Raw genomic sequence first — 27,714 nt, forward strand, 5'->3', positions numbered from 1 at the left:
AAAAATATATAGCAGAAAACAAATTGCCCTAAAATGTAAAAAAAATTTAGATTTTTTTTAATTTTATTTTTTTATTGGGAATGTTATATAGCAGAAAATGAAAAATTTATATATTTTTTTTTTTTCAGAATTGATGTTTTTTTTTTTTTTTTTATTTATAGCGCAAAAAATAAAAATCGCACAGGTAATCAAATACCACCAAAAGAAATCTCTGTTTGTGGGAAAAAGGGACGTCAATTTCATTTAGATACAACGTTGCATGGCCGCGCAATTGTCTGTTAAACTAACGCAGTGCCGAATCGCAATAAATGGCCTGGTCATTGGGGGGAAAATCTTCCGGTCTTAAAGTGGTTAAGAGAACCTGTCACCAATCTCTAAATGTGTAAAAGGACGATTCTCTTTACTATGATGCCTCCTTGTCCTGTTTGTATTGCGGGAATCTCTACTTCCCCTCGGTGCCCCCTTGTGGCTGTGAGAAGAAAGCGCGCTCTGTGGTTATGGAACCGGAGTCTCCCCCTCCTGTATAATTCATGGCCTGCAGTCATCGATACGACATTTTCCAGGCTGGATGCGTTTCCTCCACATTGTTCGATGAATTTTAATCCTCATCTATTCATGAAGGAGAGACGCCTTACCTGACACTTTGTTTGGATGAATGTTGTATGCACTGGAATTCTATCATCACTCCAGAAAGGGGGAGGGGGCATTCAGCTTCATATAAAAAAAGTTGCATGACCTTGGCCAAGGCTGTGTACAGTTCTGGTGTGCCCGGGTTCTGGTGTGCCCGGGTTCTGGTGTGCCTGGGTTCTGGTGTGCCTGGGTTCTGGTGTGCCTGGGTTCTGGTGTGCCTGGGTTCTGGTGTGCCTGGGTTCTGGTGTGCCCGGGATCTGGTGTGCCTGGGTCCTGGTGTGCCCGGGTTCTGGTGTGCCCGGGTTCTGGTGTGCCCGGGTTCTGGTGTGCCCGGGTTCTGGTGTGCCCGGGTTCTGGTGTGCCTGGGTTCTGGTGTGCCTGGTTTCTGGTGTGCTCGGGTTCTGGTGTGCCCGGGTTCTGGTGTGCCTGGATTCTGGTGTGCCCGGGTTCTGGTGTGCCCGGGTTCTGGTGTGCCCGGGTTCTGGTGTGCCTGGGTTCTGGTGTGCCTGGGTTCTGGTGTGCTCGGGTTCTGGTGTGTTTGGGTTCTGGTGTGCTCGGGTTCTGGTGTGCTCGGGTTCTGGTGTGCCCGGGTTCTGGTGTGCCCAGGTTCTGGTGTGCCTGGGTTCTGGTGTGCCTGGGTTCTGGTGTGCCTGGGTTCTGGTGTGCCTGGGTCCTGGTGTGCCTGGGTCCTGGTGTGCCTGGGTCCTGGTGTGCCCGGGTTCTGGTGTGCCCGGGTTCTGGTGTGCCCGGGTTCTGTGGGCATTTTACCACGCCAATGGCGGCACTTGTGACTTCAGGTGGGACTGGCATTCCTAAAAGTGTTTTTTTTTTTATACCTTCATGCATTGTATGTGCAGCTCCCCGCTCAGCCCCCCCCCATCCCCCTGATACTTACCTGAGCCCCATCTTGATCCAGCAATATGCACAAGAGCAGCAGCTCTCCTGAGTCTCTCCCTTCTCATCAGCTAGGGTTAACAGCCATTGACTCCTGCTGTCAATCGCAGCCAGTGAAGGGGGGAGCCGTGTTGTGTGTGTCTTATGGACACACAGAGGCGGCTCAGGAGAGAGCACACATGAGTGCCCCCCAGCTTTACCTTAGGGCACTCAGCAGGGGGAGGAGCCAGTACTGGCGGGGACCCGAGAAGAGGAGGATCCGGGCTGCTCTGTGGAAAATCAACTACAGAGCAGGTAAGTATCATGTTTGTTTGTTTTTTTTTTAACAATGTCTGGACCGGAAGGTTTTACCCCCCTTAATGACCAGGCCATATTTAGCAATTCGGCACTGCGTTACTTTAACTAACAATTGCGCGGTTGTGCGACGCTGTACCCAAATAAAATTGATGTCCTTTTTTTCCCACAAACAGAGCTTTCTTTTGGTGGTATTTGATCACCTGTGCGATTTTTTAATTTTTGCGCTATAAACAAAAAAAGAGCGACAATTCTGGAAAAAAAAAAAAAAAAAAAAAACAATATTTATTACATTCTGCTATACAGCGTTCTCAAAAAAAAAAAAATTAAAAATCAAATTATTTTAACATTTTAGGCCAATTTGTTTTCTGCTACATATTTTTGGTAAAAAAAAATAGCAATAAGCGTATTTTGATTGGTTTGTGCAAAAGTTATCGCATCTACAAACTACGGGAAAGATTTATGTCATTTTTATTGTTGTGTTTTTTTTTTTGTTTGGTTTTTTTTTTACTAGTAATGGCGATCTGCGATTTTTAGCGGGACTGCGACATTGCGGTGGACAGATCGGACCCCTGACTGACATTTGTGACACTTTTGGGGAGACCAGTGACATTACTACAGTAATCAGTGCTAAAAATATGCACTGTCACTGTACTAAGGACACTGGCAGGGAAGGGGTTAACACTGTGGGTGATCAAGGGGTTAACCTTCCTAGCGGTATTCCCGAGCGTGACGGGGTTAGACTTTAGAGCCAAAAGCGGTAACCCCGAGCCACACTCGGGGTAGCGCTAGGAAGATCGCTGGATCCTGGTAGAGGTTTTACTTACCTTTTCTCCGGGATCCAGCGATGTATGCGGGCGGTGTGCGGCGGCGGAGCTTCCTCCCGATCATCTGCGAGCCCCGGCTTCCGTCTCCGGCGACGTGACGTTCGCAGGGGGGGTGGAACCGGTGGCAAATTCAAATGTGAAACACACCAAACACACTGATACATTGCAAAATAAAATCACATTACATTGCCCCCCAGTGCCCTTTCCTGCAGTTTTACTGTACTTTTTATGTGTATATATATATGTGTGTGTGTGTATATATATATATATATATATATATATATATATATACAGTGGGTACGGAAAGTATTCAGACCCCCTTACATTTTTCACTCTTTGTTATATTGCAGCCATTTGCTAAAATCATTTAAGTTCATTCTTCTTCCTCATGAATGTACACATAGCACCCCATACTGACAGAAAAACACAGAATTGTTGACATTGTTGCAGATTTATTAAAAAAGAAAAACTGAAATATCACATGGTCCTAAGTATTCAGACCCTTTGCTGTGACACTCATATATTTAACTCAGGTGCTTTCCATTTCTTCTGATCATCCTTGAGATGGTTCTACACCTTTATTTGAGTCCAGCTGTGTTTGATTATACTGATTGGACTTGATTAGGAAAGCCACACACCTGTCTATATAAGACCTTCCAGATCACAATGCATGTCAGAGCAAATGAGAATCATGAGGTCAAAGGAACTGCCTGAAGAGCTCAGAGACAGAATTGTGGCAAGGCACAGATCTGGCCAAGGTTACAAAAAGATTTCTGCTGCACTTAAGGTTCCTAAGAGCACAGTGGCCTCCATAATCCTCAAATGGAAGACGTTTGGGACGACCAGAACCCTTCCTAGAGCTGGCCGTCCGGCCAAACTGAGCTATCGGGGGAGAAGAGCCTTGGTGAGAGAGGTAAAGAAGAACCCAAAGATCACTGTGGCTGAGCTCCAGAGATGCAGTCAGGAGATGGGAGAAAGTTGTAGAAAGTCAACCATCACTGCAGCCCTCCACCAGTCGGGGCTTTATGGCAGAGTGGCCCGACGGAAGCCTCTCCTCAGTGTAAGACACATGAAAGCCCGCATGGAGTTTGCTAAAAAACACCTGAAGGACTCCAAGATGGTGAGAAATAAGATTCTCTGGTCTGATGAGATCAAAATAGAACTTTTTGGCCTTAATTCTAAGCGGTATGTGTGGAGAAAACCAGGCACTGCTCATCACCTGTCCAATACAGTCCCAACAGTGAAGTGGTGGTGGCAGCATCATGCTGTGGGGGTGTTTTTCAGCTGCAGGGACAGGACGACTGGTTGCAATCGAGGGAAAGATGAATGCGGCCAAGTACAGGGATATCCTGGACAAAAACCTTCTCCAGAGTGCTCTGAACCTCAGACTGGGCCGAAGGTTTACCTTCCAACAAGACAATGACCCTAAGCACACAGCTAAAATAACGAAGGAGTGGCTTCACAACAACTCCGTGACTGTTCTTGAATGGCCCAGCCAGAGCCCTGACTTAAACCCAATTGAGCTTCTCTGGAGAGACCTAAAAATGGCTGTCCACCAACGTTTACCATCCAACCTGACAGAACTGGAGAGGATCTGCAAGGAGGAATGGCAGAGGATCCCCAAATCCAGGTGTGAAAGACTTGTTGCATCTTTCCCAAAAAGACTCCTGGCTGTATTAGATCAAAAGGGGGCTTCTACTAAATACTGAGCAAAGGGTCTGAATACTTAGGACGATGTGATATTTCAGTTTTTCTTTTTTAATAAATCTGCAACAATGTCAACAATTCTGTGTTTTTCTGTCAGTATGGGGTGCTATGTGTACATTCATGAGGAAGAAGAATGAACTTAAATGATTTTAGCAAATGGCTGCAATATAACAAAGAGTGAAACATTTAAGGGGGTCTGAATACTTTCCGTACCCACTGTATATATATATACACATAATTCTTGTGAATGAGCAGCCCAAACCAACTGTATACATTCTTTCTCAGCGGGGAGCGATCGCGGGTGTCAGGCAGCAATCGGAGCGGCTTGCCCCGTGCATCAGAGTCCCCGCTGCTGTGTGGGGGCGGGAGCGTGCCGGCGGCGGCGTGCGCTCACCCCCTAGCTGCAGGCGCGCAACTGACGTAGAGTTACGTCGGTTCGCGCAGGAGGAGCTGCCTGTCGCAGTATATCTGTGGCGGGCGGTCCGGAAAAGTTAATGGCTGTGTGTTGAGTTATTTTGAGGGGACAGCAAATGTACACTGTTATACAAGCTGTACACTCACTACTTTACATTGTAGCAAAGTGTAATTTCTTCAGTGTTGTCACATGAAAAGGTAGAATAAAATATTTACAGAAATGTGAGGAGTGTACTTACTTTTGTGAGATACTGTGTGTATATATATATATATATATATAATGTTTGGCGGTTTTAGGTAATTTTCTAGCAAAAAAAATCCTGATTTCTTACATGTAAACAAAAAGTGTCAGTAAAGGTCGGGACTGGAAGTGTCTCCCATGGAGTTGCGTCTTTCCCATTCCAAGAAGCGGTCAGTCCCATTGTAAATGTAAGTGCATCTACTTTTGTTAATAAAACCACCCAAGGTACTGCACTATGGTCTAATTTATTTTCATGAGCCACAAGCTGAAGCCTCCATCCGGGAAATAGAGAGAACCCCCAGGAAGATAGAGGACCGGGATTGGGATATAATACGAAAAGTGAGACAACTTGCCCATACTTGGAGCGATCTGGTAAGAGGCCAATTTTGTCTGCACATCCCAAGGTGACCCCCGGGACCCCTAGGACACTACTGGGTTAATTATCCGCCCTTGACCTCTTTCTTATGGTAAGAGGCTAATCCCCATCCAGGTGGTGGAACCATTGCACCTTCACAGTTTTATCCAATACACGTTTGTGGACTGTATTATTTGTGTGGGATTTTGGGACTTGTGTACCCCCCAGGGGTGTACATACACTTTAGGTGGTTCACACTGAAGTTTTGGACTTTATTTTGCATTATTTGTGAAGCACCATTTGATTATGTTGTTATTATCACATTGAAAATTATTACTTCATCCATCACCTTTATTTGTCTGCACCAGGGTTTCTGGTAATACCATACACCCTCTTAGTGCACATCAACCAAGGTACACACTGCAGAGGTTGGTTGGTTACTTATTATAGTGACACACCCAAGTTTTGATGTGTGACACATGTGAATTTAGCGCACCTGATTTTCTTTTTTCAGTCCCATTATATATGGTGTCAGATCGGGGGTCAGGTGATAGGTGGGTGGAGTTATGGGTCAGGTGATAGGTGGGTGGAGTTATGGGTCAGGAGATGGGTGGGTGGAGTTATGGGTCAGGAGATAGGTGGGTGGAGTTATGGGTCAGGTGATGGGTGGGTGAAGTTATGGGTCAGGTGATGGGTGGGTGGAGTTATGGGTCAGGTGATGGGTGGGTGGAGTTATGGGTCAGGTGATAGGTGGGTGGAGTTATGGGTCAGGAGATAGGTGGGTGGAGTTATGGGTCAGGAGATAGGTGGGTGGAGTTATGGGTCAGGAGATGGGTGGGTGGAGTTATGGGTCAGGAGATAGGTGGGTGGAGTTATGGGTCAGGTGATGGGTGGGTGGAGTTATGGGTCAGGTGATAGGTGGGTGGAGTTATGGGTCAGGAGATAGGTGGGTGGAGTTATGGGTCAGGTGATGGGTGGGTGGAGTTATGGGTCAGGTGATGGGTGGGTGGAGTTATGGGTCAGGTGATGGGTGGGTGGAGTTATGGGTCAGGTGATGGGTGGGTGGAGTTATGGGTCAGGTGATGGGTGGGCGGAGTTATGGATCCAATAATGAGGTTTTACACGGATGATTGATCAGTGAGATGTCTTCCTGTGTATCCCTGGATTGTACATCACCGGCCTATCACGTCACTCTCTCCTCTCTCTTTATTTGCAGCCTGGCGGTATTCTCCAATCAGGGAAATCCCTTCCCTCCCCCGGTGAGCGGCAGAACTCACTATCGGCCATCTCAGCCCCAGGAGCTTTCTGAGGAGCAGAAACAAACCGTGAGTGCAACTTACTGACCCTACAGGACCATGTGATGGCAAATACCTCTGTGACTTTGTCTGCACCAAGATGATGTCATCAGTCTGCTGCAATCACGAGGAAGCATTTCCTCAGTCTCCCCCCCCCCCCCTCCCCCAGAGATCAGACTGTACATTGTAACTTTGTAGCAGGATGATGCCAGAACAAGAATGGCCCCGTCCTTCAGGAGAGAGAAGCAGATGAGCAATGTGTATTGTACATAAGAACCAATCCAATGGAAAGGAAACCCCTTTTTTCTGTGTTTTCTCCTGGGGGGGGGGGGGGGGAATTCCTTTTCCTGTGGAGCGGAGTTTATAATGAACGTTTCCTTCCAGGTTCTCAGTCCCGTCCGTCTTCCTCATCATCTTTCTGATTCTCTGAGTCCTCCTGACCTCCACTTCCTGGCGGGATCACAGAGGTTCGTCTCCGGCCTCCCGGACTCGGACTCTTCGGGGCCCTTCGATGAGTCCTGGCCCTCATCTGAAGGCAGCAGTAAGACTCCAGAACAGGACAGGATGGGGACTGAAATACATGGAGGATCTGAGCCAACCAATGAGGATTCGGTCATAGCGAGGTAATGTCTGAGCCAACCAATGAGGAGTCAGTCATAGTGAGGTAATGTCTGAGCCAACCAATGAGGATTCGGTCATAGCGAGGTAATGTCTGAGCCAACCAATGAGGATTCAGTCATAGCGAGGTAATGTCTGAGCCAACCAATGAGGAGTCAGTCATAGCGAGGTAATGTCTGAGCCAACCAATGAGGATTCAGTCATAGCGAGGTAATGTCTGAGCCAACCAATGAGGAGTCGGTCATAGCGAGGTAATGTCTGAGCCAACCAATGAGGAGTCAGTCATAGCGAGGTAATGTCTGAGCCAACCAATGAGGAGTCAGTCATAGCGAGGTAATGTCTGAGCCAACCAATGAGGAGTCAGTCATAGCGAGGTAATGTCTGAGCCAACCAATGAGGAGTCAGTCATAGCGAGGTAATGTCTGAGCCAACCAATGAGGATTCAGTCATAGCGAGATAATGCCTTAGCCAACCAATGAGGAGTCAGTCATAGCGAGGTAATGTCTGAGCCAACCAATGAGGTTTCAGTCATAGCGAGGTAATGTCTGAGCCAACCAATGAGGTTTCAGTCATAGCGAGGTAATGTCTGAGCCAACCAATGAGGAGTCGGTCATAGCGAGGTAATGTCTGAGCCAACCAATGAGGAGTCAGTCATAGCGAGGTAATGTCTGAGCCAACCAATGAGGAGTCGGTCATAGCGAGGAAATGTCCGCTTTTACCAGGGATCGCGGGAAACAATTTGACTGTTCACGCAGCTGTCCATAGAGGTGAAACCAGTCTCTCCCCACCTCTATGATCTTGGAGGACCAGAGCGACGTCACTTCCAGTCTAGGGCGGAAGTTTTTTATTTTTAATGCAAGCGATCCGTTATTTTTAAAAGCGACCCCATCCCTTTGTGGTGGCGCACAGTTGCAAATGCATACGTAAGTCGCACTCACATACGTAAATGTGCAAATACCGCGTGACATTAAAAACTGAAACAATCTGCATTTTAATTTCAAGGGTTTATGATAAAAAAAAAAAAAATGATAGATATAGATATATAATGTTTGGGTGTTCTAAAAATCATTTTTTAGCAAGTGTATTTTTTTCAAAAAAATTGCGTTTGAAAAACTGCTGCGCAATACCGTGTGACATTAAAAATTTAAACAATCGCTATTTTATTCTCTAGGGTTTCTGACTAAAAAAAAAAAAAAAATATATATATATATATATATAATGTGTATATATGTATAGATAGAGAGAGAGATTCTAAAAGTAATTTTTTAGCAAAAATACTGACTTGAACAAAAATGCATTTGAAATACCTTGTCAAATAAACAAAAATTGCAACACCCACCAATTTATTCTTTAGGGCCTCTCCTTTATATATATATATATATATATATATATATATATATATATATATATATATATATATATATATAACAAAAAAAAAAATAATATATATATATTCATAATCTTTGGGGGTTTTAGGTAATTTTTTAGCTAAAAAATACTAATTGTCACATGTAAACAAAAAGGGCCAGACTGGAAGTGGTCTCCTCACCACATGAACTAATATTTTACAAAAAAATAAAAATAAATTGGGTTATATATTGGTGTTTTGAATTTTTTTAAAAATTAATTAAAGTGTATTTTTTCCAAAAAAATTGCATTTGAAAAACTGCTGCGCAAATACCGTGTGACATTACAAATCAAAAAGATTGCCATTTTATTCTCTAGGGTTTTTGATATAAAATATAAAAGTGTGTGTGTGTATGTATGTATGTATATATATATATATATATATATATATATATATATATATATGTGTGTGTGTGTGTGTGTGTGTGTGTATATATATATGTGTATATGTTTGGGGGTTCCAAAAGTCTTCTTTTTTTTTTTTTTTAGCAAAAAATACTGATGATTATTTGTACAAAAATGCATTTGGAAGACCTTGTCAAATAAAAGAAATTGCAACACCCACCAATTTATATTTTAGGGCCTCTCCTTTAAAAAAACAAAACACACACACACATATATATATAAAATGTTTGGGGGTTCCAAGTATTTTTTTAGCAAAAAATACTGACATTTACTTGTAAAAAAAAAAAAAAGTGGCAGAAACGGCCCGATCCTTAAGCCAAATGCAAACTCCCAGAAATATAAATGCAAAGAAGCTCTTTGATTTATTTTTTTAATCATATTAAACCCATTGATGCTGCACTTACCTGGCGCCCCCTATTGTTCCTTTCTGTGTAGTGCTTGCGCCTGTTTGCTACACGGTCACCATCTCACATATTTTGTTATTTCCATTCTTACAGGTACATGGCGAGGTTTCGAACTGGACGCCCCGCCAGCCGCCTGGAACGTTCTCCCCCTCAGTCCGCTATGAAGGAATTTTGGTGGCTGCAGACCTCACCGGACAGTCCGGATGCTCAGAGGTTCCGGCCAGGCTCAGGTGACTCCTAAATATTGGGGCTTCAAAGCAACCCCCGGCACAGGTTTAAAACCGATCCCTCTTAGCACAGGGACCAGGGGATGCTGGCCCATACTTTTTGGCCTTGTTTAAACTTGTGAAGGAAAAGGGGCAGAAAAACTCCTCAGTTGAGCCATGTTTGTGCCACCCCTCCAACTGCTCCTGCTTTTGCTGCAGAGGCAGTGGCCAGGGGTGTACAGATGCCACAGCGGTGATACTTTGCTTTTCTGTGGCGGCAGGAATTATACCCCCCTGTGGCGTTTGGCAAATGGTAACAGCCATTCAGCACATCTCATACATCTCATGTAAGTGAATGGTGCCACGCTGCAACAGCATGCAATGTGCGGGGGTCACAGTGCTGTTGTCTGGTACTTAGGGTGTAAAAGCAGGGAGAGAAGACTGGGGGACTCCCATCTGTGTATACAGGGTGCACCCAGGATGGGGGGACTCCCATCTGTGTATACAGGGTGCACCCAGGATCGAGGGACTCCCATCTGTGTATACAGAGTGCACCCAGGATCGGGGGACTCCCATCTGTGTATACAGAGTGCACCCAGGATCGGGGGACTCCCATCTGTGTATACAGAGTGCACCCAGGATCGGGGGACTCCCATCTGTGTATACAGAGTGCACCCAGGATCGGGGGACTCCCATCTGTGTATACAGGGTGCACCCAGCATGGGGGGATTCCCATCTGTGTATACAGAGTGCACCCAGGATCGGGGGACTCCTATCTGTGTATACAGAGTGCACCCAGGATCGGGGGACTCCCATCTGTGTATACAGGGTGCACCCAGCATGGGGGGATTCCCATCTGTGTATACAGAGTGCACCCAGGATCGGGGGACTCCCATCTGTGTATACAGGGTGCACCCAGGATGGGGGGACTCCCATCTGTGTATACAGGGTGCACCCAGGATGGGGGGACTCCCATCTGTGTATACAGGGTGCACCCAGGATGGGGGGACTCCCATCTGTGTATACAGAGTGCACCCAGGATGGGGGGACTCCCATCTCTGTATACAGGGTGCACCCAGGATCGGGGGACTCCCATCTGTGTATACAGGTTGCACCCAGGATGGGGGGACTCCCATCTGTGTATACAGGGTGCACCCAGGATCGGGGGACTCCCATCTGTGTATACAGGGTGCACCCAGGATCGTGGGGACTCCCATCTGTGTATACAGGGTGCACCCAGGATCGGGGGACTCCCATCTGTGTATACAGGCTGCACCCAGGATCGTGGGGACTCCCATCTGTGTATACAGGGTGCACCCAGGATCGGGGGACTCCCATCTGTGTATACAGGCTGCACCCAGGATCGGGGGACTCCCATCTGTGTATACAGGCTGCACCCAGGATCGGGGGACTCCCATCTGTGTATACAGGGTGCACCCAGGATCGGGGGACTACCATATGTGTATACAGGCTGCACCCAGGATCGGGGGACTCCCATCTGTGTATACAGGGCGCACCCAGGATCGGGGGACTCCCATCTGTGTATACAGGGTGAACCCAGGATCGGGGGACTCCCATCTGTGTATACAGGGTGCACCCAGGATCGGGGGACTCCCATCTGTGTATACAGGGCGCACCCAGGATCGGGGGACTCCCATCTGTGTATACAGGGTGCACCCAGGATCGGGGGACTACCATATGTGTATACAGGGTGCACCCAGGATCGGGGGACTCCCATCTGTGTATACAGGCTGCACCCAGGGTTGGGGGACTCCCATCTGTGTATACAGAGTGCACCCAGGATGGGGGGACTCCCATCTGTGTATACAGGGTGCACCCAGGATCGGGGGACTACCATATGTGTATACAGGGTGCACCCAGGATCGGGGGACTCCCATCTGTATACACAGAGTACACCCAGAATCGGGGGACTCCCATCTGTGTATACAGGGTGCACCCAGGATGGGGGGACTCCCATCTGTGTATACAGAGTGCACCCAGGATGGGGGGACTCCCATCTGTGTATACAGAGTGCACCCAGGATGGGGGGACTCCCATCTGTGTATACAGAGTGCACCCAGGATGGGGGGACTCCCATCTGTGTATACAGGGTGCACCCAGGATGGGGGGACTCCCATCTGTGTATACAGGGTGCACCCAGGATGGGGGACTCCCATCTGTGTATACAGGGTGCACCCAGGATGGGGGGACTCCCATCGTGCCATCATATATATTGTATGTTTCAGTATTCCATTTGCTTCTGCATTGTCACATGGAGCTGACACCGGGCTTCCTCCCTTTACTACTACCACAGCGGGGGAGGGGGAGGAAGTGTCATTTTTTCATACGGTGCTGCTAGCATTAAAGAAGTCAATGTAAATTCATTCACAGAAATTTCATTTGTTTCTTTTTCTTGCAGGAATTTCGGCTGCTCTCGGATTTTCTCCTCTAAGTTTGGATAGAACTCCTCCTCTGGCGGTAATTCTTTGTTCTGCTTTAAATTTTACATTCTAATTCTGTAGTGAGAGATGATTGCACGCAATTCACAATCTTACCGGTGTGGATATGTGGCAGTGCGTTTATCTTGCTCATTCAGGTTGATTTTTTTCATAGTTAAAAAAAAAAAACGTATTCTGCAGCCTCCGTGGGCCACCATAGTACTTACCTGAGCTCCCTTTCTATCCAGCGATATCCACGAGTGTCTCGGTCATCCAAAATCCTCCCTCCTGATTGGCTGAGACACAGCAGTGGCGACATTGGCTGCCGCTGCTGTCAATCAAATCCAGCTAGCTAATTGGGAGAGAGAGGGGGTGGTGCTGGGGCGGGGCTTCATGTCTGAATGGACACAGGGAGCTGTGACTCGGCTCGGGTGCCCCAATAGGAAGCTACTTGCTGTGGGGGCACTGAACAGGAGGGAGGGGCCAGGAGAGCCAAAAAGGGACCCGAGAAGAGGAGGATCCAGGCTGCTCTGTGCAAAACCAAGTATACCCGATGGATATAAAAGCATATTCTGTGCGCCTTTGAATATTTCTCTATCGTTCATTGACGGACGGAGTCCTCTGATGCATATCAGTAGGCCTGCTGTAGGGGGCGGTATTACCTTACTGATATACATCAGAGGACTGCATCTGTCAATGAACGGTAGAGAAAACTGTATTTTTGTCTTGCCGTAAAATCCTTTTCTCTACGGTCCATTGACAGACACAGTCCTCTGATGCATATCAGTAGGCCTCCTGTAGAGGGCGGTATTACCTTACTGATATGCATCAGAGGACTGCGTCTGTCAATGAACGGTAGAGAAAACTGGATTTTTGACTTGCCGTAAAATCCTTTTTTCTTAGGTTCATTGACAGACGCAGTCCTCTGATGCATATCAGTAGACCTCCTGTAGAGGCCGGTATTACCTTTCTGATATGCATCAGAGGACTGCATCTGTCAATGAACGGTAGAGAAAACTGGATTTTTGACTTGCCGTAAAATCCTTTCTCTTAGGTTCATTGACAGACGCAGTCCTCTGATGCATATCAGTAGACCTCCTGTGGAGGGCGGTATTACCTTACTGATATGCATCAGAGGACTGCGTCTGTCAATGAACCTAAGAGAAAAGGATTTTACGGCAAGTCAAAAATCCAGTTTTCTCTACCGTTCATTGACAGACGCAGTCCTCTGATCAGTAGGGTAATAAAATGTTTGTTATTTCTATAGGAAAACAAGACTTTACAATCACTTTAAATGCTGAGCCATAGACCTCTGCTGGCCGGGTCTGTGAATGGAGAGATTATTCTGTTGGTTTTTGGCTATTAAAGTAGAATTCCAGCTTACAACTCACTAGCCTTAAAACTGTCCCCTCCCCCCTCCTAATACCTGTGCTAACTAACAAGTAAACCGTGTCCCCTTTGCTCTGAGTGGTGCAAGCCTCTATCCACCTCGGCTACAAACTTGCAGATGTTGAGAACTATTGACACGGTAACTCTGGAAAGCTTCGGCCCTGCAGCCCCTTACAAGACCAGGGTAGTCTGGGACCACTATAAATGACAAACAAACACAAGGGCGCACCGGCCTAGTGCATTATCCTTCAAAAGGTACTATAATAAAAATACTCACAAACGAGTTCTTGATAAAAGCATAAAATCCTCAGCTTCGAGATCAGGAATGAATCGGCCCCCAAAGCCTTATAGGCTTACGCGTTTCGAGGCTGCGCCTCTTCTTCAGAGCTCCCGCTCCTACTAATCGCAGCCAGGGAGGAGGGATTGCGGGGGCGAGGGAGGAGAGCGAGTCGGCTTGAGAAAGAGTGATGTGGGTGCAGCATGGTGGGGGCAACCCAAAGCTTTTTATTTAGCCCCCATTCACACCGGTGCGACTTGTCATGCCATTTGACAGGTCCACAAGTTGGCAATGGAACCGTTGAAATTGGTGCGATGCTGACTTTGCGGTGACGCACCAAGTTCCTGCACTATTTTTGGTGATTTCAGGTTCAGCTTGCATAGACATGCATGCATGAAGTCGCACAGATCTCAGCCAAGTCGCACTGACATGCAGGTTTGAAATCTTGCGATTTCAAGTGAAGTCGCGCAATTTCAAAGTTGGATTTGGTGCAAACGGGGGGCTAACTGAGGAACTACAAACCTCAATATATAGTAACTCTGTCCATTTTTTTATGTTTTTTTCTTCCTTTCTCTTGAAGGACGGGTCCCTGAATGACTCCAAAGTATCCCCTGAGGATGTGGATATTCTTGGTCTGCAGGAGCGAGCAAGAAAGCTGATCCTCCACAGGTGAGCGCCACCTTAAGGGCTGAATACACATTACAAGATACCCGATGGATATAAAAGCATATTCTGTAAGCCTTTGAATATTTCTCTATCGTTCATTGACGGACGCAGTCCTCTGATGCATATCAGTAGGCCTCCTGTAGGGGGCAGTATTACCTTACTGATAGGTTCATTGACAGACGCAGTCCTCTGATGCATAAGAGAAAAGGATTCTACGGTAAGTCAAAAATCCAGTTTTCTCTACCGTTCCTTAAGGGGCGCAGTCCTCTGATGCATATCAGTAGGCCTCCTGTAGGGGGCGGTATTACCTTACTGATATGCATCAGAGGACTGCGTCCATCAATGAACGTAAGAGAAAAGGATTTTACGGTAAGTCAAAAATCCAGTTTTCTCTACCGTTCATTGACAGACGCAGTCCTCTGATGCATATCAGTAGGCCTCCTGTAGGGGGTGGTATTACCTTACTGATAGGTTCATTGACAGACGCAGTCCTCTGATGCATAATAGAAAAGTATTTTTACGGTAAGTCAAAAATCCAGTTTTCTCTACCGTTCATTGACAGACGCAGTCCTCTGATGCATATCAGTAGGTCTCCTGTAGGGGGTGGTACTACCTTACTGATATGCATCAGAGGACTGCGTCTGTCAATGAACCGAAGAGAAAAGGATTTTACGGTAAGTCAAAAATCCAGTTTTCTCTACCGTTGACAGACGCAGTCCTCTGATCAGTAGGATAATACTGCCCCCTACAGGAGGCCTACTGATATGCATCAGAGGACTGGGTCTGTCAATGAACCGAAGAGAAAAGGATTTTACGGTAAGTCAAAAATCCAGTTTTCTCTACCGTTGACGGACGCAGTCCTCTGATCAGTAGGATAATATTGCCCCCTACAGGAGGCCTACTGATATGCATCAGAGGACTGGGTCTGTCAATGAACCGAAGAGAAAAGGATTTTACGGTAAGTCAGAAATCCAGTTTTCTCTACCGTTCATTGACAGACGCAGTCCTCTGATGCATATCAGTAGGCCTCCTGTAGGGGGCGGTACTACCTTACTGATATGCATCAGAGGACTCCGTCTGTCAATGAACCTAAGAGAAAATGATTTTATGTTAAGTCAGAAATCCAGTTTTTCACATACAGTAGCCAATCAGCTATTGGCTTTGTTGTGTTTGAACAAATAATGAAATCTGAATATTGATTGGTTGCTGTGCATTGATCATTATAACTATATAAATGTAGGGAGCCTTTTGGAGCTCAGAGTGATTACTTATGTTTCTCTTGTAAGTGAGTCGTCCCTTAGTTCCGAGGGTCATGTGAGCTCCGAAGGGGTGGGATCATCTCCATCATCTGTGAGTGATGTCAGCGGGATCCGATCGTCTTCACTGGACAGAGGTAATGAGAGATCCACTAACATGACATCATAACACACACTGTGTTATCAAAAGTATTGGGACGCCTGCCTTTAGCAGCTACACACACTGTACACATACTGTAGCTGCTGACTTTTAATAATAGGACACTTACTTGTCCTGGAGTCCAGCGACGTCGGCACCACAGCCGAAGTTTCCATCGGCTATCGGGTGCTGCCACCGCCATTACCGGTCAGGGAACCCAACAGTGAAGCCTTGTGGCTTCACGGGCAGGTCACTACTGCGCATGCGCATTTGGATCGGCTTGGCGGCGGGGGAAGGAGGAGGGGAGCAATATTTTTCACTTTCTGCTATATAACATGACCAATAAAAAAATGTAAAAATCAAAAATTTTCATCATTTTAGGCCAATTTGTATTCTGCTACATATTTTTGGTAAAAAAAAATCCCAATAAGTGTATTTTGATTGGTTTGCGCAAAAGTTATCGCATCTATAAACTAGGGGAAAGATTTATGTCGTCTTTTTTTTTTTTTTTTTTACTAGTAATGGCGGCGATCTTCGATTTTTAGCGGGACTGCGACATTGCGGTGGACAGATCGGACCCCTAACTGACATTTTTGGGGGGACCAGTGATATTACTACAGTAATGAAATTGTCCAAAATGTCTTGGTATGCCGATGCCTTAAGAGTTCCCTTCACTGGAACTAAGGGGCCAAACCCCTGAAAAACAACCCCACACCATAATCCCTCCACCAAAAGATTTGGACCAGTACACAAAGCAAGACATTCTGGACAATTTCATGCTCCCAACTTTGTGGGAGGAGTTTGGGGATGGCCCCTTCCTGTACCAACATGACTGCACACCAGTGCACAAAGCAAGGTCCATAAAGACATGGATGAACGAGTTTGGGGTGGAAAACCTTGACTGGCCTTCACAGAGTCCTGACCTCAACCCGATAGAACACCTTTGGGATGAATTGGAGCGCAGACTTTGAGCCAGGCCTTTTCTCCAACATCAGTGCCTGACCTTACAAATGCGCTTCTGGAAGAATGGTCAAACATTCCCATAGACACACTCCTATACCTTGTGGACAGCCTTCCCAGAAGAGTTGAAGCTGTTATAGCTGCAAAGGGTGGGCCAACTCAATATTGAACCCTACGGACTAAGACTGGGATGCCATTAAAGTTCATGTGCGTGTAAAGGCAGGTGTCCCAATACTTTTGACAATATAGTGTATCTCAGTCATAAGTGATATTCATGGATTTTCCTACTTCCTCTTACAGCTCCTATTGTGCCGGTTTCCCGAGCACCTGTCACCGTTCCCATCCCGTCTTTAAGGACCCATCCTACTGTACCTCCCGAGGAGGATATTTTATACCAGTGGCGACTACGCAGAAAGATGGAGCAGGCCCGAGAAGGAACTTTGCCTCTGAGCACACGCAAACGCTCCCCTTCTCCACCCGTCCGGATCCCCAAGCAGGTATCTAATAGCTCTTCTGAGCACCAGATGGGGGGAACAAAAAGTGCAGACACCACAAGGTGGCACTGCCTACCGGTCAGGGCCCTCTCAACACTTTCATTGGACGAATTTTGGCAATGGCACCTGTCTCTGCTCGTCTGGTCTCCTCTCTTGGCTCCTTCAGCCTGTCAGTTGCCTTGGTAGCTTTGTGCGCTCTGCCCCTGGCTGCACGCTGGGATGTCCAACCTGAGCAAATCTCCATAGCCTGAGCTCTATCATCTCACCTAAGGGCTATAGAAGGCGGAGCCATCTTGGGCCCCAACCCCAATGGGCGGGAGTCGTGTCCCGCCCCCAGCCTGTGACTGGATAGAAAATAGAGCAGCAGCAAAGTGGAGAGATCATCTTTATGTCACTCTGCTCTCTCTTCATATCAGCATGCCAACTGTTTGCACATGAGCACTGCAGCACACCACACTGGCTGCTTGTGCTGCTTCTCCCTCTCCAAGTCTGAGCTTCGCTGTACAGAGTTTGCAAAATGCTGAAAGCAGGTACATTTCAGGTACTTGCACTGCTTCTATCAACTGCTTCCCGCTCACCGTATAGTGAAATGATAGGCGAGCTAAAGCACTCTCGTTCAGGGAGGACATCGTATGATGGCGAGCGGTGGGGATCACAGTTAGGAGCCAATGACAAGGATCCTGGAGTAAACATGTTGGTTCCTCCAAACCAAAGAGATGGGATTGTGTAGGCAGGTGACTTTTTATAAAACAAAATAATTTATTGTGCAAATAACAGACATTTGAAAAGACAATCAAATAATATTATAGACTTGTGACAAACATTAGCGGTAAAGCCGCTCGGTTTCCATGTTACTTTATGCAAGGGGGCTCGTCCGGGATTTAAGCAAGGATCCTTACCATGTGATCAGTACCCATTAGACCTGTGCAGAACAAATACATTTCTTTTGATTCATTATTTACGTAAAATCGTTTACTTTAATTAGTTTTGTTTTAATTAGTTTTGATTCGAATCACATTTGATTCTAATACCATTCAATATCAAATTTATTCTATCAGAAAGTTAAAATTTTTGAAGATGGTTATATTCTTTCTATTCCAATCCATTCTATTTGTCTGTTTTTTTCTATTCTTTTCTTTTCTATTATATTCTTTTCTATTTGAATTCGAAATTTCGGAAAACGGTTATAGTGTTCTTTCTATTCTGTTCTTTTCTTTTGTTCTGTTCTAGTCTATTATTTTATTTTCTATTCTATTCGAAAGTCAGAAGATGGTAATATTCTTTGTATTCTATTCTATTTTTTATTCTATTCTATTACTTTATTTTCTATTCTATTATATTCTTTTATTTTCTATTCTGCTCTGTTTTACTCTATTATATTCTATTATTTTATTTTCTATTCTATTCTTTTCCTTTATTTGGTATCCTATTTTAGTCTCTTTGGGAATTCAATTAGAAAACTATTTAAATTTGAATTTTCGTCCAAAATTATGATTCATTATTTCAGATTTGTTTAAATTGGTTACTATTGTAATTTGGATACAACTGAATTCCCGGAAAAATGAAAATTTTGTCCGAATTTCAGTCTGGAACAAAACGGACTGCGCATGTCTAGTGCCCTTCAGCGCGCATCAGGGAAGGAGAAAAAGTACTAATTTACAAAATTTTATAACCGAAACTAAGACAATTTTTTTTTTTTTTTTGAAAACTATTTGAATTCGAATTTCGTCCAAAATTATGATTCATTATTTCAGATTAGTTTAAATTGATTATGAAGTTCGATATTCTGTATAATTTTTGCCTTTTAGGTTTTTCCGACTGTGGATTCTTCTGAGAAAGTTGTCCAAGTTCCCCCGCCAGCGACAGCCGAGATCCCCCATCCCCCAGCACATATGCAAACTTCCACCGCCTGTTACAACCATATTCCACTGGCCAGTCCACATATAGCCCCCCATTCCATCCCTGGCCCCGTCCCCCCGCACCTGCACCTCCAATGTGACGTCCTACCCTGCATCCACAGCCAGCAGCCGCCTCCTTGTACACAACGTAAGCCGGAGAGGAAAGCTGGAAGACCAGCGGCCGCGCCTGCAGCCTCCCCCCCGCCAGCTGAGACTGGACAATTATTACAGCCTGCAGAGGAGAAGACGACTGTGTGTGAGCGTCTGCCGCATAGGAGATTTCAGAAGAGGCCGGAGGAGAAAAAAGTCAAATCTAAAGGAGAGAAGAGTAAGAGACCATCGGAGAAAAGCAGAGCTGAGGAAGCCCCTCCTCCTCCGTCACCAGTCCACCAAGCCATGGATCAGGTGAGGCCTCCAATGGGTGTCCTCTGATGGTGACCACATGTTATCATCATTATTTACTTTGGTTGTAATCTGCTACTTGCATCAAATGTTCATGCCTTTGGCTTTGCCACACATTAGTGTGTGTGTGTGTGTGTTCTTTAATTTTTATTATTATTTTATTTTATTATTATTTTAATTTAATTTTATTGTATTATTATTTTAATTTTATTTTATTATTATTTTATTTTATTATCTTATTTTTTTTCACATTTGCATTTTACAAGGGAAACCTATTTGATCAATTACCCCATGGGGGTTTTGAAGCGGAGCTCCAGGATCCTTCAGAAAAAAATGGAGTCAGCAGCTACGAATACCGTACAAATACTGTAGCTGCTGTTTTAATATTCGATACCAAGAAAAATTCCCCTAAGGTTGTGGGATTATAAGGGCGACCTGAACATCCAAATAACAGTACAACAGAGTATAAAAAATACAATTTTATTGTGAAAATATATCAACCGCCTCCTGTATTTTTACTGCGGCAGGCTGGCTCGTACAGGCAAAATGACGTAGATGTACGTCGCTTGCCTGGGAGGAGCTAGGGGGCGAGCGCACGCCGGCGCACTCTCGCTCCCGCCTCCGCTCGTCAGCGGGGAAGCCAATGCACGGGGCAGGCGGCTCTGATTGCAGCCTGACACCCGCGATCGCTCCCCGCTGAGAGAGAAGGACGGTCAGCTGTTGTAAACACATCTGATCATTCTTCTCCCTGGAATGATCACAGAGCGCCTGTGATCCTTCTATTTAGGATCACAGGTCTGTATGATAATTTCACAAGCCACGCCCCCCACAGTTACAAACACACCCCTAGGTACAAATTTAACCCCTTGATCACCCACACTGTTAACCCCTTCCCTGCCAGTGTCATTATTACAGTAACCCTGCATATTTTTAGCACTGATTACTGTAGTAATGTCACTGGTCCCCCCAAAAATGTCAGCAAGGGGTCCGATCTGTCCGCCGCAATGTCGCAGTGATCACCGCCATCGCTAGTAAAAAAAAAAACAATAAAAATTACATAAATCTTTCCCGTAGTTGGTAGACGCGATAACTTTTGCGCAAACCAATCAAAATACGCTTATTGCAATTTTTTTTTTTTTTAACCAAAAATATGTAGCAGAAAACAAATTGGCCTAAAATGTTAAAAAAATTTATTTTTTTCTTTTGGGGGAATGTTATATAGCAGAATGTGAAAAATATATAATTTTTTTTTCAGAATTGTCACTCTTTTTTTTGTTTTATAAAAATCACAGAGGAGATCAAATACCGCCAAAAGAAAGCTCTATTTGTGGGGAAAAATCAATTTTATTTGGGTACAGCGTCACACGACCGCGCAATTGTTTGTTAAAGTAACGCAGTGCCGAATCGCTAGAAATGGCCTGGTCATTAAGGGGGCAAATCCTTCCGATCCAGAAGTGTTTAAAGAAAGCTCACATAACACACGCAGAGTCCAAACGCCGATTATATACAGGTCACTGAAATTCAGTTCTATAAAATGAACCGGGTCAGGGGTTTTGTTGAGGGGAGGTTCTGTCCTGATGACATTCTGATGAACACGTTGTCACCAGGAGAAAGGAAATCTTCATGTTAATGTGATGTGTTGTGCCGTGTTTTTTTTTTTTTTTTTCTTTTTCTTTTCCTGGACTTGCTACCTCATTATCATTCTCTCCAATGTCTGAGGCTGGGGTGTTCCACTTCCTGTAATCAGTCACCCATTCCTCTTTTCTTTTCTGTATATGTCATCAGGTGATATCTGAGCGCCTATTCTCCCCTCTGCAATCTCCAAAGCTGAAGCCCAAAAAGAGAGCCACCACGCCCCCTGCAGAACAGGAGGAGGAATTACAACCTTTAGAAATCGCTGCTCATCTTCTGGAAGAGGCTGAAGGTAAAGGGGGGGGGGGGGGTTGTGAGCTGAACTGATATTTATTGAGTAAAAGAGTAGAGTAAGATAAAAATAAAACTCCCCTACAGTTGGGAAAATAATTATTTGATCGCCGGCAGATTGTGTAAGTTTGCCCACTTACAAAGAAATTAAGGGTCTATCATTTTTATCATGGGTGTATTTTAAATGATGGAGACAGAATATCAACCAAAAATCCAGAAGAACAAACCATACAAATGTTATAAATTAGGTTGCAGTTCAGTGATTAAAATAAGTATTTGATCCCCAAGCAAAACATGACTTAGTAGTTGGTGGAGAAACCCTTGTTGGCAAGCAGAGAGGTCAGACGTTTCTTGTAGTTGGTTACCAGGTTTGCACACATCTCAGGAGGGAAATGTATTTAAAATGGACCTTCTGAGATTGTCGAAGGCTGAAGGACATTCTGGATGGTAACGCCCTTTGTACCTTATCAAAATTACAAAATCGGCATGGTACTTGTAGTTGGTTATCAGGTTTGCACACATCTCAGGAGGGATTTTAGTCCACTCTTCTTTACAGATCTTCTCTAAATCCTTAAGGTTTCTTGGCTATCGCTTGGAAACTCGAAGTTTCAGCTCCCTCTATAAATTTTCTATAGGATTAAGCTCTAGAGACTGGCTAGGCCACACCATGACCTTAATGTGCTTCTTCTTGAGCATTTATTTCCTTTGTTGCCTTGGCAGTATGTTTTGGGTCATTGTCATGCTGGAAGACCCATCCACCACCCATCTTCAGTGTTCTGGCTGAGGGAAGAAGGTTCTCATCCAAGATTTTACAACATATGGCCCCGCCCATTGGCCCCTCAATGCGGCAAAGTTGGCCTGTACCTTTAGCAATGAAACGGCCCCAAAGCATCATGTTTCCACATCCATGTTTGACTGTAGGGATGGTGTTCTTAGGGTCATAGTCCGTATTTTTCTTCCTTCAAACACAACCAGTCGAGTCAATGCTAAAGAGCTCAATTTTGGTCTCATTGATTCTCCCAATCCTTCGCTGAATCATTTAGATGTTCATCTATCCATGACCCATCTTCAATGTTCTGGCTGAGGGAAGAAGGTTCTCATCCAAGATTTTACAACATATGGCCCCTCAATGCGGCAAAGTTGGAATGGACCTTTAGTAGAGAAACTGCCCCAAAGCATTATGTTTCCACCTCTGTGCTTGACTGTAGGGATGGTATTCTTAGGGTCACAGTCAGCAATTTTCTTCCTCCAAACACAGAAAGCCAAGTTTATTGCCAGAGAGCTCAATTTTGGTCTCATCTGACCAACAGCCCTTTCTCCCAATCCTCTGAATCAATTAGATGTTCATTGGTATGACTGTACATGTGCCTATGAGAGGAGGATGAAGAAAAATGCTGACTATGACTCTAAGAACACCATTAAACATGATGCTTTGGGGCTGTTTCTCTGCTAAAGGTACAGGCCGACTTTGCTGCGTTGAGGGGTCAATAGATGGGGCCATGTGTTGTAGAATCTTGGATGAGAACCTTTCTTCCACTACAAGGGAGGAGCAAGTGAATGTTTGCAAGGCAATTGCAGGGCCGGTGCTTCAACTAGGCAAACTAGGCAGCCGCCTAGGGTGCATCAGGGTCCCCAGGTGTGACATGGAAAAACATCAGGGTCTCTCCTGGTATGACATGGAGGAACATCAGGGGCCCCTGGGCTGACATATAGGAACATTGGGGTCACTGGGTATGACAGCATGACATGGAGAAACACGGGGGTCCCTGGGTGCCACATGGAGGAACATCAGGGTCAGTGGGTATGACAGCAAGACATGGAGGAATATTGGGGTCCCAGAATGTGACATGGAAAAACATCAGGGTCCCTGGGTGGGACATAGAGGGACATCAGGGTCCCCAGGTGTGACATGGAGGACTATGGGGGTTACTGGGTATGACAGCATAACATGGAGGAACCATCAGATCAGGGTCACTGGGTACGACATAGAGAAGTTTTTAACTCCTTCCCTTTTTATTTTTTTTGGGGGGGGGGGGCGCAAGTAGCTGGTCTTGCCTAGGGCCTAAAATAGTCTAGCACCGGCCCTGGGCAGTTGGGACCACAGTCACCAAACAAACCATTGGTGACACAATAGGCCGCCATGGATTGAAATCCTGCAGTGCCCGCGAGGCCCCCCCCCCCCCCTCAAAAAGGCACATATACAGACCCATCTGAAGTTAGCCAATGAACATCTAAATGATTCAGAGAAGGATTGGGTGAATCAAATGAGACCAAAATTGAGCTCTTTAGCATTGACTCGACTCGCTGTGTTTGGAGGAAGAAAAATGTGGACTATGACCCTAAGAACACCATCCCTACAGTCAAACATGGATGTGGAAACATTATGCTTTGGGGCTATTTCATTGCTAAAGGTACAGGCCGACTTTGCCGCATTGAGGGACCAATGGGCGGGGCCATGTATTGTAAAATCTTGGATGAGAACCTTCTTCCTCCCTCAGCCAGAACATTGAAGATGGGTCATGGATGGTTCTTTCAGTATGACTATGACCCAAAACATACTGCCAAGGCAACAAAGGAGTGGCACATTAAGGTCATGGAGTGGCCTAGCCAGTCTCCAGACCTTAATCCTGCAGAAAATTTATGGAGGGAGCTGAAACTTCGAGTTTCCAAGCAACAGCCAACAAACTTTAAGGATTTAGGGAAGATCTGTAAAGAAGAGTGGACCAAATCCCTCCTGAGATGTGTGCAAACCTGGTCACCAACTACAAGAAACGTCCGACCTCTGTGCTTGCCAACAAGGGTTTCTCCACCAAGTGCCAAGGCCCCTTTCACAATTGTTTGACTTGGGACTGCAAAGTCACATTGACAAGTCGTACTCCATGATTTCCAATGAGTACCGTTCATATCTGTGCGACTTCAAAGTAGTCACTACACTACTTTGGTTTGACATTGATGTGAGTTGAGATCTATAGTTCTCAAGATTACAGACATTGCTTCAAGTAATGCGACTTTCAGAGCGCACAAGTGGGAAAGTGGCCTAAGCCATGTTTTGCTTGGGGATCAAATACTTATTTTACTGACTGAACTGCAACTAAAGTTATAACATTTGTGTCATAAGTTTTTTTTTTTTCTGGATTTTTGGTTGATTTTCTGTCTCTATCATTTAAAATACACCTATGATACAAATTATAGACCCGCCATTTCTTTGTAAGTGGGCAAACCTACAAAATCTGCAGGGGGATAAAATAATTTATTTCCCCACTGTATGTAGAAGGCTGCAGCATTGCTTCCCCCGCCAGCTTTACACTAAGAACTGAGCGATCCAAAATCGCTGATCTCTCCTTTCTCAGGTCTGCTCTGAGCACGGAGCGGTGGCTATCAGTCCCCATTCTGTGCTTTGCCTCCTCCAGTGCTCACTAGAGCACTGGGCCACGGAGGGGGGTAGGAGCAGCTGGATCAGGTTCTCAGTGGTACACTAGAAGTCTGAGCCAGCCGCCAGCCAGACATCCTGGTTCCAGACATCATTGTCAGGATCCCTGTCTAAACTGGCTCTGTGACGTTAGCCAACAGCAGGCTTTAGCCCACTATCCGTTGATTTTGTGTCACAGGACTTAGAACTAATTTTTAGTGCACCAATAGGCTGCTGTTCTTGGTAACATGATTCCCATCCCTCAATTTATTTCAGATTCAGATGGAACAGAGTTTGGGGATGACCCCTTGCTTCAAGTTCTGCGGGAACAGCGGCAGTCTCTGCGATCCAGACTCCGGTAATGATAACCTTTATTATTTACTGATAGATATATACAAGAAAAAAACTGTGGGGGAAATGTACTAAAACACTGGTGCACATAGAATCTGGTGCAGCTGTGCATAGTGACCAATCAGCTTCTAACTTCAGCTTGTTCAATTAATCTTTGACAATAAAACCTGGAAATTGATTGGTTACTATGCAGAGCTGATCCAGATTATGTGCATCAGTTTTCATGAACCTCCCCCTGTGTGTCCTTGGCTGTTATTTGGTACACTTTTTTCCAAAAGTTTCTATTACTGACACTCAAAATCACAAAATTGTAAAAACATGTTTTAACGTGTTCATTTTTTTAATACTCTAATTGTATTTGAGAATAACAGTATTGACCCCTTGCCAAACCGCCCCCACATGCATTTACTGCAGGGCGGCGGCTCCTGTGCACAGAATCACGTAGAGGTACGTGATTCTGCACTTCTGGGTCTGTAGCCGTATTTTGGCTATAGCTTGGTACTAAAGTGGTTAAGTAAGATTTATTTACAGTGAATCAAAAATCCACCCAAACACCAGCAAACAGAAAACACAGCAATCGTGATGCTCTAAATGAACCCAAACCAAATGATGCAATGCCTAACTAGCAAATAAACTGTATACAATATATACAAAAGTGAGGAACACAGGAAAGCGGGGGAAAACTGGAGGGGTGGGGAACAGGTGGGAACAAAAACTGGGTTTAGGTACAAGGGGGCAGGGTATAGATAAAAGGCAAAAGCAAGATCAGGGGCATGGTCAGGATAAATGGTAAGCAGTATCTGGTGAGCAGGGCATAACACTGATGTGGGAGGTACTGACGGAGAGGGACTAAATACCCTCCCAGCAGCCAGCAGATCCCATGCAGGTGAAGACTGATTACTGGGATCTGCTGGTTGCTGGGAGGGTGTTTAGTCCCTCCTCTGAGTACCTCCTGCTTCAGTGTTTTGCTCTGCTTGCTATTAATCCTGACCCCGATGCTGATCTCGCTTTTGCCTTGTATCTTTACCCTGTACCCTGCTGGTGGACACCGGAACCACAACCTTCTACTCTGGGAACCACAGTGCCACCAGCAGGTGATCCAGGTGCTGACAGAGCCAAGTTGAACAAAAGATGACATGGGCCCTAGTGGACAAAAAAATGGCTGCAATCTCTAAGGGGTCAATGCAAACGTTTGAACGTGTATGGCAGCCTTTCTCAACCTTTTCAACACAGAGGAACCCTTGAATTACATTTCTGCTCTCAGGGAACCCCTGCTAAAAATGATTATAATTACAACTCATGATACATTACTGTGATGGTCAGTGGAAAGAATGCTCCTTACATTTGTGGTCATTGGGAAGAATTACCTCCTTACAGAAAGCTGAAAAGATCAATTGTGTCAGTGGGAACTTATCTTAGAGGCAGAAATTGCTCATTGCCCGAAGAACCCCTAGCAACCTCTGGAGGAACCCTAAAGTCCCATGGAACCCTGGTTGAGAAACGCTGGTGTGTGGGCTTCATGAATTAAACACTACCTGCCAACGTCTCTGACAGTTTACAGCTGGCCCTCTGATACATACCCAGGAGACCCTGCCGAACACTTGATCTACATAGGGACACAACTTGGATTCATCCCCTAAAAATTTCTCTCAGAAGATCTTGCGAATGGGTGAGGGTCCAGGACCGGATAGCACGATGCACTGCTTTTGTAATTGTAATCATTCTTTGTACCTTTTTTGTAATTTGAAAAACATTCAATAAAACTTTATTAAAATGTAAACAGACAGAGCAGTGAGGTGTGAAAGTGGTGGTTTATTGTGTCACTAAAATCTGTTTGTTTCCATACAGGGAAGTGGATTTACAATTGGCGGAGCTGGAGAGTGAGAACAGTGAAAAGCAGTCAATTCCCCAATGACTGACTTCCTCTTTTTACTAAGTCTTATTTATCATTGTATGTTGAATTCTTTTCTATTTATTCAGATTTCTATTTTCTTACGCCATTCAATAAAGAAATGTCAGGAAAAGATGGCAGTGAGCTTGTCCTTTGTCTTCTACAGGGATCCTCAAACTACGGCCCTCCAGCTGTTGCGGAACTACACATCCCATGAGGCATTGTAAAAGTCTCACATGCACAGACATGACTAGGCATGATGGGAATTGTAGTTCCTGAACAACCGGAGGGCCATAGTTTGAAGACCCCTGATCTACCAAGTCTGGGGTGGGTCTCTTCTTCTCCTTCCTGAACTGGAACAGATTTCTGTACACAGGAGAAAGATAATTGTAACGGAACCTCTGACCCACACTGTACTTGTTGTCTTCCGTCAGTATACGACTTCCTTGCAGTCATGAACATATATCCCAGATTTTCTCAGCCGCCCCCATACGAAGCTAGCCAACAACTTCGCTCGTACAAGT

At 45.3% G+C, this 27,714-nt stretch overlaps 1 protein-coding gene across 1 annotated transcript; it reads left to right on the forward strand.

The window, feature by feature from the left end:
- Positions 1-731: 731 nt before the first annotated feature.
- On the forward strand, positions 732-27,321 carry PROSER3 (proline and serine rich 3; the record flags this gene model as incomplete). Its single annotated transcript, XM_082274792.1, has 12 exons — positions 732-1,162; positions 6,579-6,687; positions 7,042-7,280; positions 9,585-9,721; positions 12,117-12,175; positions 14,382-14,470; positions 15,754-15,860; positions 17,123-17,319; positions 19,125-19,619; positions 21,402-21,540; positions 25,225-25,306; positions 27,148-27,321. The coding sequence occupies 12 exons, from the start codon at positions 732-734 to the stop codon at positions 27,212-27,214; spliced, it is 2,151 nt and encodes a 716-aa protein (XP_082130918.1). The 3' UTR covers positions 27,215-27,321.
- Between the last annotated feature and the right edge of the window lie 393 nt (positions 27,322-27,714).

This window comes from Pelophylax lessonae (assembly GCF_965119305.1).
Source record: "Pelophylax lessonae genome assembly, chromosome: 12".
Lineage (NCBI taxonomy): Eukaryota > Metazoa > Chordata > Amphibia > Anura > Ranidae > Pelophylax > Pelophylax lessonae.